Source organism: Cnephaeus nilssonii, assembly GCF_951640355.1.
Source record: "Cnephaeus nilssonii genome assembly, chromosome: 7".
NCBI lineage: Eukaryota > Metazoa > Chordata > Mammalia > Chiroptera > Vespertilionidae > Cnephaeus > Cnephaeus nilssonii.
The window spans coordinates 6,235,166-6,251,656 of NC_137078.1; the positions used below are offsets into that span (position 1 = coordinate 6,235,166).

Below are 16,491 nucleotides of genomic sequence, written 5' to 3' on the forward strand. Positions count from 1 at the left end.
CCGATCTTAAGGATAATGCTTGTACTATTTGTCCATTGAATATGATGTTGGCTGTGGGTTTGTCATATATGGATGGCCTTTATTATATTGAGGTATGTTCCCTCCATTCCTACTTTGCTGAGTTTTTATTATAAATGGATGCTGGATTTTATCAAATGCTTTCTCTGCATCTATTGATATGATCATGTGGTTTTTATCCTTCATTTTATTTATGTGGTGTATCACATTTATTGTTTTGTGGATATTGTACCACATTTGCATCCCAAGAATACCTCCCACTTGATCATGGTGCATAATTTTTTTTAAATTATTGCTGGATTTGGCTTATTAATATTTTGTTGAGGATTTTAGCATCTATGTTCATCAGGGATATTGGCCTATAATTTCCTGCAATCCAATTCCCTTCTTGCTTTCTCCCACCTCCAAGTAATCTTCCTTACTTTCTTCCTTAATTTCAAATGCATAAAAGAAGTTGCAAAACTGTCATTCTCTGGAGTATCTGAGATCTTGCTTCTGGCATTATTGTCAGTTTACTCTAAACTCATAAAAATGTCCTACTGATTTGGACATTTCCTATGTCAACACTCACGAGTTTGACTTTTAACCTGGAGCTTTCAGAGGATGGTAAACAGAATACACACTAGCATGGCCAGCTTTGTGCAGTAAAATATTCTTTTCATGTCAGCACGAGTGGTTCAAGATTAGAGGTGGGAAGACCTGTTGTGATGTACAGTGAGAGGTGTGGAGACCAGTGAGTGCAACCTATTGGAATCTGAAGTTTTACCAGATGCCTCACCTTGTTGATTTACTTTCAGCGTTTAATCCACCTAAAGTTCTGATAAGTCTGCATTCGAACTGTTCTCAAGCCAGTTCTCCCTCAACCCAGGCCTGCCCGGATTTTAGGGATGGGAAAGAAGAGCTATAGCTTCCTCTAGAACCGCCCCTTCCCCACAGGAGTTGCTCAGGAGATAGGAGTAAATTGTGCGTGGCCCAGCTACTATTCATCCTGCTGCCAGCCCAGGAGTTCCAGCCTGCAATCGCAGGCAGGCTGGGGCGAGGCTGAAATGCAACCTCCTATCCAGCAGATCTGGGGGGGGGACCTGAGAGTCTGCGTTCTGCCAGTGCTCCTGGTCCAGCAGCCACACTATAGGTGGCAAGGCCTGTGGTTCTTAGTCTTGACTGCACCTGGGAATCACCTGGGAGCTTCAAAAGAAGCTGATGCCTGGGCCCCATGCTCAGAGATTGTGATATATAGGGCTGGAGTGTAGCCTGGATATTGCCATTTTTTAAAAGGCCCAGTAGTCTCATATTCTATCAAGATAGAAAAGTGGTAGATCCTGAAGGGAGCTTTTTAAAATGTAGATTCTAGTGCAAACACCCCTAAAGCTTTCTGGCTCTTTAAATCTTGGGGAAAGCCCCTCCCCTGTGCATTTTAGCCAGCACCCCTGCAGATTCTGCACGTAAACAGTACTCACCTGCAGCCTTCCCCTCAGAAGACACCCTGGGGCAGTGATCACGGGACTCAGAGTGGATAGCCCCCTCCTCCCCATTCGGCTGCTGCAGGGTAACAGAACACACTTAAAGAAATACATTCCCACTAAGGTTAACACTTGTGTGATTATTTCTGAAGAATTGATTCCAAAAGGGGAATTGTTGTGTCAAGGGGAGTTAGCTTTCAAATTTAGACAGATACTGACCAAAAAGTTCATGGAAATGCATCCCGATCTGCATTCCTCACAATATGTGCAAGAGGTTTTTCTTTTTTTTTCTAAACTTAAAAAATATGTTTTATTAATAAGGTCTAGTACCTGGACAAAATTCAGATCTTGTGTGCAGAATAAGAAACTGTATTTTATTCCCCTTTTCTCTGATCTAATCGGGTGCTTTCATAATTATTAAACTTTGGGTATATAAATAGAAAAAACGTTACTCTAAGTTCATTGTTCATAAACTCATGAATATTCAGGATTAAGGTGATGCTTTAACTGGTACTAGATGAAAAGTATACTCTACCCTAGAGTATCATATAAATTCAACTATAAATCAGAAAGTTTTGTTAGCAGCAAAATGGTGATATTCATTAACTTAAGATTTTTAGCTTTTCTTTAGTCTTAACAACTGTTTTCCCCCCAGATTTCTGAGTCACAGACCATCACTCTAAACTATTCTCATTTTTTACATTACTGCTTACATTGTGTAAAAACTACACTAACTGATTTTAATAAACTTGGCAATATTTAAAACTATTTTGGGACAAGGATAATGTATCACTGCCATATGGAATTCTTGTAAACAATATTAGCTGGGTTAAGAACGTAGCCTTAACATAATTTTTTTATTTTGTCTAAAACAGCACAATAAAAACATCCCCAATAATATATAAACCTACATATAAAATATAGGATATCTCCAATATGTTTCCTTTATATAGTATCATGACCGCATATGCAAGAGAAAGTATTGTGAATGGGGCAAGAGGAAACTAATTTAGGCAGTGACCTAATTAGTCAGACATTAACATTCAAACATGAGGTGGACAACTTCAGCCAGAAAAGTAGTATTAAAGAGCTCCTATGAAATTGGAATTTACATACTACATTCTCCATTCCTGGTCACTTCATGCATAGCTGGACTATTCTCAATCATGGTTTTTGCCTTCTTTTGTAGAAGAAAGGAAGGTTATTTGGAGGACTGATTCTATAAAGATACAGGGAATGCCTATCCCGGTATCAAATTTTCACCATGAAAAATCAGAATAGAAAGGACAAAGCTTAAAAAACAAAAAAACAACAACAGAAAAAACAGGCCCAGATGACATGGCTCAGTGGTTGAGCGACCACCTATGAACCAGGAGGTCCCGGTTTGATTCCCAGTCAGGGCGCATGCCCGGGTTGAGAGCTCCATCCCCGGTGTGGGGCGTGCAGGAGGCAGCTGATCAATGATTCTCTCTCACCACTGATGTTTCTCTCTCTCTTTCCCTCTGCAGAAGAGGTTTTTTCTTCACACTTGCCCTCACACAGGCAAACATTTCAACAATTTTCCAGGTAATAGTGGAGAAATGGATCCCATTGTTGCTCACATTTGTATTCCCTGATGAATATCGAAGAGTAAGGTGGAGCTTTTTTCATTCATTCATTCATTCATTCATTCATTCATTCATAAATATTTACACTTCGCTGTGAGTTGCCCGATTATCCGCCTTGGGGTAAATCTTCCGTGAGCCTCAGCTTCCTCTCTATAAAATGGGGTGATAATATCCCCCAAGTTGTTGCGAGGGCTAGATGAGATTTCATGGACATACAGTGCCTAGTACAGGACTTGGCCTGCAGCGGGCGGTCCATGAATGTTTGCCTCCCACGGAGGAGCCTACCTCCCTGTGGAGGCTCGGTGGTAACTGATGACCGGAGGGCGCGGCTCCTCCCTCCCACCTACTCCTCCTGGGGTGCAGTGTCCCACACCCCAGCACCACACCTCCATTGTCCCTGGCACTCGCTGCCTCAGCCCCAGGGAACTGTGATCCAAAGTCCCCTCAAAGCCCAGGGCACCCCAGTCTTTCTTCAGTGTCTTGTCGCCCCCACGTGGCCAGTCTAAGCTCTTCCTCTTGGCCAGGTCTTTGCACCAATTCTTGGCGGGTCTCCCAGCGGCCCAGGAACCAGGAGCCGGATTCCCGCCCCAGCGGCATAGCTTTGATCCCCAAACCCTTCCGCCTGACAACACTCCAAGTCAAAAGGGGGCTGATTTTCAGGCTACCTGTTGACCTACAACAGTGATGGTGAACCTATGACACGCGTGTCAGCACTGACACGCGTGCCATTTCTGATGACACACGGCCGCTAAGGCGGCCGCATGCCGAGGATGAAACATTTGCTGCTCCTGAGGATGAAACATTTGCGACTCGAGTCTTGGAGTTAGTTTTTTCCTCAAAGTGACACACTACCCGAGTTATGCTCAGTTTTTTGGCGAAGTTTGACACACCAAGCTCAAAAGGTTGCCCATCACTGACCTACAGCTTAGGGTTAAAGCCCTAGAAGAAAGGAGAAATTCCCAGCACACAGACACACACACACACACACACACACACACACACACACACACACACACCTCCATGGGAGCCCCAATCCCCTCAGTATAACACAGGACATTTCTAGATTACTTTGCCTTCATATCAGCATAACACTTTTCCACACATATCAAATGCCAGCCTTGTCATGTCTAGTCAATGTCTATATTTTCACAGTAACATAAGGCTTCATATATTGTACTTATATTGCATATACTTGCATTATTTTACTATGAGATTGTTTTTCTTTCCTTCTTCACCTCTTGTTTCCTTCCTTTCCATTTATTGAGTGCCCAACAGTAACAGCCAGGGGTTCTTTCTATTTTCCCCCATCTTGTAATCATAGATTTGCTTACATACTACATTTTTGTCTATCTTTTAATCATAGATTTGCTTATATACTACATTTTTGTCTATCTTTAAACCACATTATGTCATTTAATCCTCAAGAATAACTCTTGACCAATTATGCCTATTTTAGAGTTGAAGAAACAAAGGTTATGACTTAATTTTAAATCTCTATTTATTACTTAGCACTTACCAGCTTCTATGCTAAACATTTCCTATCTTATCAGTTGATCTTCAACCCGAGTTATCTGCTGTGCAGAACAGAGATCACTGAGCTCGGGGAAAGCTGTAAACAGGGAGCAGGCTGTAATTGCAGAGCCAGGGGGATCTCCCCACCTCTCCCCGCTTCCTCCAAAATGCCCTCTGGATTGAAGGGGATTCAAAGTGAGAATTGTTATGCAAAGAGAGTGATGGAATAAGTGGATTATTACAAGTGTCCTATTATGCTATTCTAGTTTCTTTAATAATTGTATTGTTTCCTCACATATAAAAACAGCAGTGAAAATATCTGAATTGCAGAGGTCCTAGTAGAATTAAATGAGACCACATTAAATCCTTCTAAACTATAAAGCAGGATACAAAGATGAGATCAATTAAAATACTGTAGATGCGGTTTATTGGTTTCCTTTTTCATTTTATTAATGTGATAGTACTAACCCCCAAGTAGTACATCAGTTGGAAGAAGTCAAACAGTGACTGAGCTGCGTGTTAAGTTAACCTTCATCTCCCGCATGGCCCTCCCCCAATTCTACTCTCCCAAGGCAACCAGCATGGGGTTTGGTGTGGATACTTGGAAACATTCTATGCCCATGCAAATATTTCATTTAAACACAGAGACGCTGTCTCCTTTGGCTGCAGTCACGCTAGTCAAGTTCCTCTGTAACTGGCAAATTTGCCATTTAGCTGCTTTATAGACAATCAATCCACTTACACTGTCGCTCATTTGCATAATATCCATTGTACAAATGCCCTTCATTTACTCAGTCATTACCCTGAGTTTTTCTTCAAAAAAATTCTTTTGGAGAGAGAACACCCTTTCCCCCTTCATTACTTCTCAGTATCAAACCCTCTCAAACCTTCTCTAGGCAGCTCTGTGACCTTTCTGGGAGTGAACATTCTGCCAGGCTCCTCCCTGGGCCCCTGAGCTGTTTCCAATCCTCTCCCCACCCACATTCCCCCTGCCCGTTTCTGACAACGTCTCTGGGTGCCTTCTGAAAGCTCACGTCGTTTCAGAAGGCAGCATGTGCCCAGCCACGCACTGCAGCAGCCCTGAAGAAATCCTTCAGAAGTCTGCACTAGCCCTGGCCGGCAGCTCAGTTGGTTGAAGCCTCATCTCAATTCGCTTGGGTTTCGGGTTCCATCCCTGGTCAGAGCACATACTAGTACAAGAATCAGCCAATGAATGAAGAAATAAGTGGTACAACAAATCAATGCCTCTCTCTCTCAAAAAAAAAAAATGTATTTTTTTAATTTAATTTTTAAAAAATCCACACTAAAAGGCAGTAACAGAGGGTGGCCTCTGGCTGTTGGGGACCAGCATACCTTTAGCCACTGGTCCCGGGATGCTTTGGGCTCCCAGTGACATGGCTGGGTCCTCTGACCTCTAGCTGGACAGCGGCCTCTGCCCGTTTCTCTGTCCTGGCTCCTCTCTCCCGTCACCCCGCTCCTCACTTGCCGCAGTGATCTCAGCATCTCATATCCTTCCTCAGCTCACAGACTTTCAAGGGCTTCCCATTCTGTCCAGTAAAGGCCCAACTTTTCACCACAGTTCTGTGAACTCACCATTTTCACGAGAACATCTGTCCTCTATCAAAGGTCAAGCCACAAACCAGGAGCCATCTTCCTCTCCTTCACCTGTATTCAGTTAATTCCAGTGTCCCAGCCTCTCTCCTCAAAAATAATTCTCAAATTGATCTATTTCTCTGTGCTGGCACTATTGAGAAAACTTTCCTAACTCCTGCCCTCCCCTGAAACCTTCCCGAGGAAGTAGGGACCCACGACTGTTGGAAGTACTGGGCACACTGCTCCCATGTTTATTGTTTTAAGTCACTGCTCATTTGAGGAATTTAAAGGCAGTTCATGGCAAAAACATTGTGGGACTTGGTAGGTATGTTTAGGTCAGTCACCTCTAGACATGACTGTCATGCTAACCTTGTGTTTGGAGGAGGGGACTACCTTGACAGGTGGAAGTAAGGTTTTTATTTCAGCCCTCAACTATTTACTTCTTGTGGGGAAAGGTGAAAATGAGCCACCTAGTGGCAGCTACTTCTCAGCAGGGGCAGAGTCCGGAGGGGACGTCTCCTTAAGCGATGCCCTGCATGTCTAGTTGTGGAAGAGCAGTGGCCCAGAGGTGGGCCAGGAAGCATCCGGAGTTCCTGCTCAGCCCTTGGCGGTGGTCGCACTGGAAGCTCCTCCACTTCTTTGGAGAAACAGAATACCTTTTGGTGTAAATGCACCCAAAGTATCAATGAGAAACCATATGGAAAAAGAAAACCACCCAAACATAATACATTTCCATTTTTCTGTCTGCTACGAGGAGGCAAAGTGCAGGGTAGGTAGCTAATTTTCTTTCTGATCTGGAGACCAGTACTCACATCAGCACTGTCACCTCCCTGAAAGGCAGAACATGACCCTGGGGGATGTGTGTATGCCTTTCCTGGCAGTGCCCACAGGTGCGCAAGCCCAGATGGAGGTGGGGTGTGATACCCTCCAGTGGAAGAGGAAGAAAAGGGACAGAGCTATGTGGGTGCTAAGTGTCCCAGCCCATTTCTCCCCTCATTTAAATTAAAGCATAAGGGCCCTGGCTGGTGTGGCTCAGTGATAGAGCATTGGCCTGTGCACTGAAGGGTTTCGGGTTCGATTCCCAGTCAAGGATGTAGTACCTGGGTTGCAGTTTCCATCCCCTGCCCTGTCAGAGTGCGTGGGGGAGGCAACCAACAGATGTGTCTCTCTCACATCGATGTTTCTCTCTCTCTCTCTCCCCCCCCCCCTAAAAATCAATGGAAAAATATTCTCAGGTGAGGATTAACAAAAACAAAACACACACACAAAATTAAAGCATAAGATCTCCTTCCTTTAGAAAATGTTCACGATTTGAGCCTTTATCTGTTTTTAGCATCGGAATTGTTCAAACACCTTTTCTCCTTAAACCTTTGCCAAATATTTATTGCAGTGACCGGCACATTCCTCATTTGGCTATTTCCTGCAGCTATGTCAGAGTTATGTTCTTCAAATTCAATTCCACAAATATATAATCCAGGACCGGGTTTTATGCTAGGCATTGCTGGCATCACAAGGTGTGCCCCTAGCCCTGGGACCAATTACTGTGGCCTTGACCATGGTAAGTGTTATTAGGCACAAAGTGCTTGAAGGAGAGGCAAGTGTGAAGGGAAGGGCTCAGAAAGTTGTCAGAAAAGCAATGACTTGAGAGGAGAGTAGGTCCGGAGTCAGCAGAAAGGGCTCTGGATGAGAACACACTGTTCCGTCTGCCATCAAAGACTCGCTAGGTTCTGCTGGTCCAGTCCTGAACTTCCTGTGCCTGCTTTCCTCCTGAGGCCAGTGAAGGCACAAGCAGAATGAAAATGAAGGCAGGACTGACTATATTGTGCAAAAATTTTGCAAATGCTTAAGACAGCATGGGACAGGGAGTAGGCAAAACTCTGACTGGAACTCAGAATACCAGGGGTTTGGTCCCAGTTCTGCTCTTGCTGGCTTTGTGATCTGGGGCAAACTCAGCATCTTTCTGGACCTAGGCCTCCCCACAGGTAGAACAGCTATCCTAACACCTGCCAATGTCAGCCCTCAGGGTACCTGTGAGGGTTGCAGGGTCTGCAGCTGTAACTGGGTGTGTGTGTGCGTGTGTGCGTGTGTGCGTGTGTGTGTGTGTGTGTGTGTGTGTGTGTGTGTGAAGAGTGTGAAGAAGAAAGGAGATAAGGGAGGAGCAATGGAAACAGGCTGACCAAGAGAAGAGAGGTGGGATGGAGCCTGGGGACAAAGACAATGGTCAGGCTGCACTGAGGAGTCAAGATCTGAATAGAGGCCATCTAATACCGGATGTTGGGTGCCATTAAACGCCGGTGGTCTTGATCCGGCATCTAGAAGGGTTCAGCAAACCTGGAGAAGGGGCTGTGCATAAATTAATAAAGAGTCCAGAGACAAAACATAATTTTGAAAGGCATATTGGGAGGGGGGGGGGCAGAGGAGCTTGGCTGAAGAAACCAAGTTCTTCTGGTCTCAGGACCCCTTGCTTTTTATTAACACAAACTGTCCTCAGGCAAGGTGGAGATATACACTTCAAAGGGTAGGGTTTCTACAGAAGCATTGTCAGATTGGGGAATAGCCTATGGCTGTTCAGGTGTTTGGCCAACAGGAGGCAATAACATGTAAATTAAGATGCCCTGAGCTGTCTGGCAGCAAACAATCAATTTAATGCATCCTTTTCAGGTTTGGGGAAATGCCTTTAGCCATTCCCATCAGGCGATAACATATGTGACTCAGCCCTTGTTGAGTCCCCAAGTTCCATCAACCTTTCGATGAAACTCTTGCAATTAGGACATGCTGGAATTGGCTTCCGGCAGCCATCCATGTCTGTGATGTGATTTCCAGCTTGCAAACTGCTCATAACTTTGTGGGACAGACATTACCTGTCTGAGAAATGGAAGTAAGCATGCACCTTGACCTTAAAGGTTGTCTGGCTAGGATGTACTAATCACCCAGCATGCCACAGGCCTTCACGTGGCACACATCAGACATGCAGTGGCATCAGCAAAGCCAGCAAGGCCACGCCCTGGCCTTGAGGTCTCCCTCCCGGGCAGGGTCCTCTTCAGTTCCCAGTCCAGCCGAGTGGGGCTGAGCACATGTCTCTGGACTCAGCCCTTGGGTTCTGAAAAGGACATGGCCCTGGTCAAATCTTTGGAAAAGAACAGAAGAAGACACGTGTTTGGAACAGGTTAGGGCTGAGTTTGAGGGTAATGATCCTTCTTAGATGCAGGATCACATTTTATAAATTTGAAAAACTACCATTTGGGGCTAATTCCCCCAAATCAGAGTCAACCATAAGTAATTAATAAAAGTTTTATTAAATCATTTAGACTTGAAAGAAGTCACAATAGTTAACACACTTAAGTGTGTTCTATATACCACCAACCCAAACGGATTGAGTTCAGAATTTTTATAAATAAAAAATAAACATATTTACAGTGAAAATAAAAACAAGTTAGATGATTAAACTGTTATCTATAATCAGTTTTGGGAAACTACCTGCCTATAGAATTACATATAAGACACTTAAGATTTTATTCGGTTTAAAGTCCATAAGTAAAGAAGTTAAGTGTAAAATGTGATTCATTTCTTACTACGGCCTTTTTTCATCCCCAAACCAGAACTTTTGACCAATTTACATAAAAAGCTTCATTCCCTTTTTTGGAGGTAAAGTACAAAGCTCTTACACCCTCCCTGAACCATCTGAGAAACATAGCTATAATGCTACAGAGGCCACTATAGGACTAGCTATGGACATAAACCATTGTGCAGTTTGTGCTACTTGTCCTCCCAAATAGTGCAGATTCCTGATTTACCCACCAGGGACAAAAATGGAGTCAGCTTTTTGGAAATCAGTTTTAAAATCAGCAGTATCTCTATATTTCTAGAACAATATAGCTACCGTATGTAGGGATTTTCATGATTCTGTGCTATAAAAATATCTCTCTATTAATTTTAGGGATTGCTTGACCTCCCCAGGCAACAGGTGAGGGCTACAGAGCGTGGCCAGCCAGTTTCAAGAGACCCACCAAAAAAAAAGGACCACACGTGGTTTAGTGGTACTTCTCTCCTCGAGGACAGCAAAAATCAAGCGTTGGCTCAAATTAGGTTATGCCCCAGAATTCAGTTTTAAATTTGACTTAGAAAAAGTAGTCCAAAATAAAACTGAGCAAAGAACAAAGTTCTCAATGTCTACAATTTTGGAAGGTCACATTCCTAAGCAGAGACTATTCTGTGTCACCTGTGAGGGCACAGGCACAACCTAAGGTGAACTGTTTGGCAAAGGGCTATGGGAGTCGCTGGAGTGTCTTTTTGTTCCTGATGAACTCACGGAGCGGGACCTCTGCCTGAGCACAGTTTTTCCTGGAAACTCCAAGTCCTCAAATACAGTGTTTTCAATGATGTGTGCAGCTTCTGGCCGCTCCATGGGGGATGGAGAGAGCATGTCTTGAACCATCATATACTGAAACATAAAAATTGTTTTGTGATAAACGGGTCAGATTTAGAATACTAAACAGTCCCCTAGTTCAAGAGTCAGCAAAATTTTTTCTGTAAATATATTAAGTTTGCAAGCCAGTTTCTGCTGCAACTTCTCAGCTCTGCCACTGCAGTGCAAAAGCAGCCACAGACAGTATGCAAACAAATGGGCATGGCTGGATCCCAAAACTTTATTCCAAAAACTAGAGGCCCAGTGCACAAAATTCGTGCATGGGTAGGGGCCCTAGTGGCTGCTGGCTGCCAGCCGGGGCCTTCCTTCATTCTGTGCTGCCCCCTGATGGTCAGCACACATCATAGGGAGAGATCAAACTTCCGGTCTGTCAAACTCCAGAGAGGACACTTTGCATATTAGGCTTTTATCTATTTAGATAGGCAGCAGGCTGGACTTAGCCAACTCCTGCTCCAAATAAATATGGGCCACTGTGGGTGATTGCTTGTTATTAAAGAGTCCTAAAGCATATAATTGAAACACATGTATTAAAGAGTCCTAAAGCATAAATTGAAACACAGACATAATCTGACTTTAAAAACAAATTCATTACAACTGCACGTGAATATACAATCATCTAAATATTCAATTCAAATATAACTACGCCAGAGATCAGCACCTGACACCTTTAGGAATTTTTTGAACCCCTATTAATGTAACATATTCTCATGAGTCACCTTTGGAATTGAGTAATTAAATCTGCAAAATATATAACAAAATGATTTTTAGTAAAAATATATTTCATTTAGGTTAGTGTATCTATTATAAAATTTATTTAATGCAATCCTTTATTATACTTATAATACTGAAAGATAAATTTAAACTTCAATCTGTGATAAGTCTAATTTACTTCAACTTAATTATTTAAGAAAATTCAAGAGTAATCAATGTATAAATTTTAAAGTGTATGTGGACAAAACATTTTATGAAATAAAAATAAACAAAAGCTGAAAAAAGAAACTGTCAAAGGTTCAGCACACATAACTTTCACCATCCAAGGCTAGCTTATGTCCCACCCCCTCTCCTGACATTCTACTGTGGCATTCTGAGCCGTCTGACTCCAACACATAATCAGTAGGACCTAGTGCCTCCCACCCCAAAGAAGCCAGTTTTTAAGATCGATCCCAAATTCACAAAGATAAAGCAATTAATGGCATGGTAACAATAGCAACTCTGTCCTGTGAGGGTCCACCCAAGTTCAGCCCTGTGGAAAGGAAAGGTGGCCACCATCCACAAGCAGAATGCCAGCAGCTTGGGAGCACAGACCAGGCCCACGGCCCTGAGGAGCTCCAGTCTTGTTTTAACAAGATGGTGCTCTTGGGATCAGGTTCCTGTCCTCCCTACACCTGTAGCTTCATCAGTAAAATGGGGCAACTGATGAACTGACCGCTAAGGACCCTTTAAGTTCTAAATATGTTTCTAAAGAAAATAAAAGATGAGAATTATACAAACCTCACGAGGATATTTCTGAGTAAACAGTGGTGGAAATCTGAGATTTCTTACATCAGTTAAGACCTAAAAAGAAAGAAAAGAAAAGATGTTACTTACCTTTAAATCTATTTTGATATATACATCTATTTAAACATGAAGTACTTTGAATACTTTAGAGCAGTGGTTCTCAACCTTTTTAATGGTGAATATTAACAGGTGGAGAACTCATCAGTAGCTTTTCCTGATGGTAACCTACACATCGGTGTTTCCTGGGCCCAGGTGCACACACCATCCAATCACCAAAACCAGAGAATCACTCAGGGGTAATTACACTTGAACTATGCACATGATGCCAACACCTGGCCTGTGGCTGAGCACTGGCTGATGAGTACCAAAGTAACTCAGCTCTCAGGAACCCAGTGTCCTTCAGTGGGTAACCTTTCTTATTAGCTCCTAACATCTCTGCACTTGATTAAAAGAAAAAAAAGCATATTATTTTATTTTTTTGAGTGATGGAAACCAAACAATTATGCTAAATACGGAGTATAAAACTAAGCTAAAGTTCTCTGGGAAGTTTTCAGATAAATTATTACTCTTCATGTTCCAGTTTCCTCGTTTACAAAACAAAGACAATAGGGTCCACCCTATACAACTGTGAGAATTAAATGAGGTTAATTTAAGTCAGCACCTGCACAGTACCTGGTACTTTTCTTTTTTTTCTTTTTCATCTTAACTTAAAAAAAATCTTTATTGTTGAAAGTATTACATAGGTCCTCCTTTCTCCCCCCATTAACCTGGCACTTCTATAGTGAGGACAAAACCAGGTTTTTTTGTTGTGTTTTTTTTTAATTTTTTTTTGTTTTGTCTTTATTTTTTTAAATAATTCTTTATTGTTGAAAGTATTATGTATGTCCCCTTTAGACAAAACTAGTTTTTAGAAATGAAATAAAGCAAATAAGTCTTTATATTTCTTAAGAAATAAGCTGAAAAAGGAGTGTATGGAGGTAGAAGAGGGTAAAGGGGGGATAAATGGTAGTGGAAGAAGACATAAATTGGGGTGGTAAACACACAATACAATATACAGATGATGTATTGTAGAAATGTACATGTGAAACCTGTAAAATTTTATTAACCAATGTCACCACAATAAATTCAATAAAAATAAAAAATTAAAATTAAAAAAAAGAGAAAGAAGCTGGAGTATACTTAAAAAAAAAGTGGGGGGTGGGTGAGGGTATGTATGGGAGTGGGGGGGCATTGGTAAGATATGTACACATATAATACCTTAATAAAAAAAATAAATAAAAAGTGGAACTAGGCTGTCATTTGTTACTTCCCCCTGAAGAAAACAGAAACTTAACCAGACGAGCCTGTGCCCCAGGCCCGAGGAAGAGGGTTCCATGTGCTAACAGGTGGATCACACCAAACTGAGTGCAGGTAAACACTGGAGAGTGAACTCACTGAATCAACTTTTAATTATATAATATTTTAAAACAAAGGTTTTTATTTAAAACTTAGAATTGAAAAAAGACAACTATCTAATTCCAGAACTGAAACATAGGTGCTGGCAAGGATGTTAAAGAACCAGAACTCTCCTACACTGGTGTGGGAATGAAAAATGGCACTTGCTTATGAATTTAAACCACCTCACACACAGCTTATCAATCCTACCTAGGACAGTACCCATGACAGATGAAAACATGTCTACAAAAGACTTGTTCACAAATATTCACGGTATCTTTATTCATAAATGTTCTCAACAGGTAAATGGATACATGAACTGTGGTATACATACAATGGAATTTTACTAATAAAAATGAATGAACTACTGATACACTGAGTAACATGAATGAGTCTCAAAAACTTTTTGGTGAGTCAAAAAAGGGAGACACAAGAGTATGTTTTGAAAGATTCCATTTATATGAAGCTTTAGAAAAAAAACAGGAAGTAGATGAGCAGCTGCCTGGGATGATTAGGAAAGAGCAAAGGGAACCTTCTGGGGTGATAGAAATGGACTATGTTTTGAATGTAGTGGTGGTTACATGGGAATATAAACTCGTCAAAACTCATCAAACTGTACACTTAAAGTGGGCACACTTTACTGTATGTAAATTGTGCTTCAATAAAACTTATTTAAAAAGGACCTTGTTCAAATCATCAAATGGTCTGTTTCACATGCACTAGAGAACTCCGGAGAGATTCTGGCTCAACATGGCATATTTCCTACCACATGTTGCACTAAAACAAGTGTAACAGAATGTAAAATGTATGCTAAGTCTATAAGGATGAGTGCACTGGGAGAAAAGTCAAATGTCTGTAAGACAGAAAGTGGATGGAGCATAGCAACTACCTTAGTAGCAGAGAGGAAGGTAAGCCAAGCTGCCTTCAGGGATAATGCCAATGAACAGGGAGTGGACGACCTGAAAGTATGTACATGGAGTGACACATCTGCATGTAAACATATGAGGCTTATTCTCTGGAGAAACTGAACCAAGAAAGTCAGACTTGGAGTACTCAGTAGAAAGGAGGCATGCGTTGCGGTGGGCACAGAACAGCAGGATGAGGTGCAGAGCTGCACACATCCCCATCACCCACACTTTCTCCTCAGGAGAACGAGAGACACTGCTCCGGAGAAAATGGTTCTAGAGGAAAGCCTACAGATGTGGACGTGGGAGTTCTCCACCACACCCAAGATAAAAACTGAATTGTAGCCCTTACAGTGAAGTCCTTCCAGTATCCACCTGAGAGCCCTATTCTTAAATATGAATGAACAGGTGAGGATTATCAACATGATAAAAAAAATAATTAAAAACCCGAGTTACCGATTTTAGCAGGGAGGGAAGCGTGACTATGAGGGGAGCAGGAGGGAGTTTCTATGGTGATGGAACAGTTCTGTGTCTACATTGCAGTGGTGGTTACACAAATCTATACCTGAGGTAAAATAACATGGAGCTATACACATACATTGTACCCAGGTGAAATTCCTGGTTTTGTTATTGTGCTATAATTTATGTGAGATGTAACCATTAGGAGACATTGGGTGAGGGGCACATTGAATCTCTCTGTATTATCTTTGCAACTTCCTGTGGCTCTATATTAATTTAAAAAAATTAAAAACCCAGAGGAAAGAGACAATACAGGAAGAAGAAAACTTAGAACACACACATCACACACAACTGAGGTGCTCAGAGATAAGATACAAAAATCCATGTAAAAAGAGTAAAGTGCTATTAAAAAGGAACAATCTTGAACAATAAAAACTGGATGGTCAAAATAAAAAAGTAATTAGAAAAGTTGAAATAACAAGTTAAGGAATTATGTTTTTTAAATGTATTTTTATTGATTTCAGAAAATAAGGAAGAGACAGAAACAGAAACATTAATGATGAGAAAGAATTCCTAACATTGATTCTCTGACTGGGAATCGAACCAGTGACCACCTGGTTCCTAGGTCGATGCTCAACTGCTGAGACACACCAGCCGGGCAAGTTAAGGAACTCTTGCAAAGAACAATATTAAAAGACAGAAAGATGAAAATAGGAGAAAAAAATAATAGGTGTTTAAGATTAAGTCAGGCATTTCAGGAAAAGGAAACAGAAAAATTGGAGGATTTATTTTTAAAAAATTTATTAGACCTGAAGGATTTATATCTTTTAACTGAAAGGACCTACCAAGTATCAAGCACAGTAAGTGAAGGGGGAGGGGAAAGGTCAATGAGGACTAAATTTCATAACAGCACTGATAAAGGTAAAGCCCTAAAACTTCCAGAAAGAAAAATAAAACAGGTCAAACACCCCAAATAAACAATTCAGGTATCAGCTTCTGGACAACAGCGCTGTGGAAGCTACATGAGTGGATCAATGCCCTCAACGTTCTGAGGGAAATTCCAATCTAGAATTGGAACCTGGCCAGTTTATTTATCAATTATGTGTGAAGATGAAAAAAAACACACACATTTTCACATACTTGAGGATTCTAAAAATGTATCTCTCATATATTCCTTCTGAGGCATTTACTGCAGAATGTGCTCTAGCAAAATAAGCGAGTAATGCAATAAAAAGGGGAAAACCTGGAATCCAGGAAACAAGGGGGGCCAGGCTAGGAGGGTAGGAAAGTATGTCCTTGGCTGATGAATTATAGAAGGTCTAGGGGTGATCAGAACAGAGTGAAGGACAAAGGCTTTGAGAAGAAGACTACAGAAAAAAAAAATTATCTAGCTATCTAGCTATCTAGCTAGCTATCATCTATTTATCTGTCTGCTTACCTACTCACCCACTTTCCCGAGTGATAGACAGGTAAGTAAATAAGCTATATTGAAGTACAGAGAAAATATTGTTTGATATTTGACAGATTTTGAACACTTGTTAAAAATTACAACCAAGGTTCATAGGAAACTATGTAATTGA

General features: G+C 41.6%; 1 protein-coding gene across 1 annotated transcript in view; it reads right to left on the reverse strand.

Annotated features, from left to right (window-relative positions):
- Positions 1–9,359: 9,359 nt before the first annotated feature.
- The window catches only part of EIF2AK3 (eukaryotic translation initiation factor 2 alpha kinase 3), a 99,882-nt gene continuing 92,750 nt past the window's right edge, over positions 9,360–16,491 (reverse strand). The window contains exons 16-17 of the mRNA XM_079776958.1: positions 12,108–12,170; positions 9,360–10,631 (exon numbers count right to left, since the gene is read on the reverse strand). Coding sequence (XP_079633084.1) covers positions 10,431–10,631; positions 12,108–12,170 — 264 coding nt within the window. The 3' untranslated portion in view covers positions 9,360–10,430. The remainder of the gene's footprint in view (positions 10,632–12,107; positions 12,171–16,491) is intronic.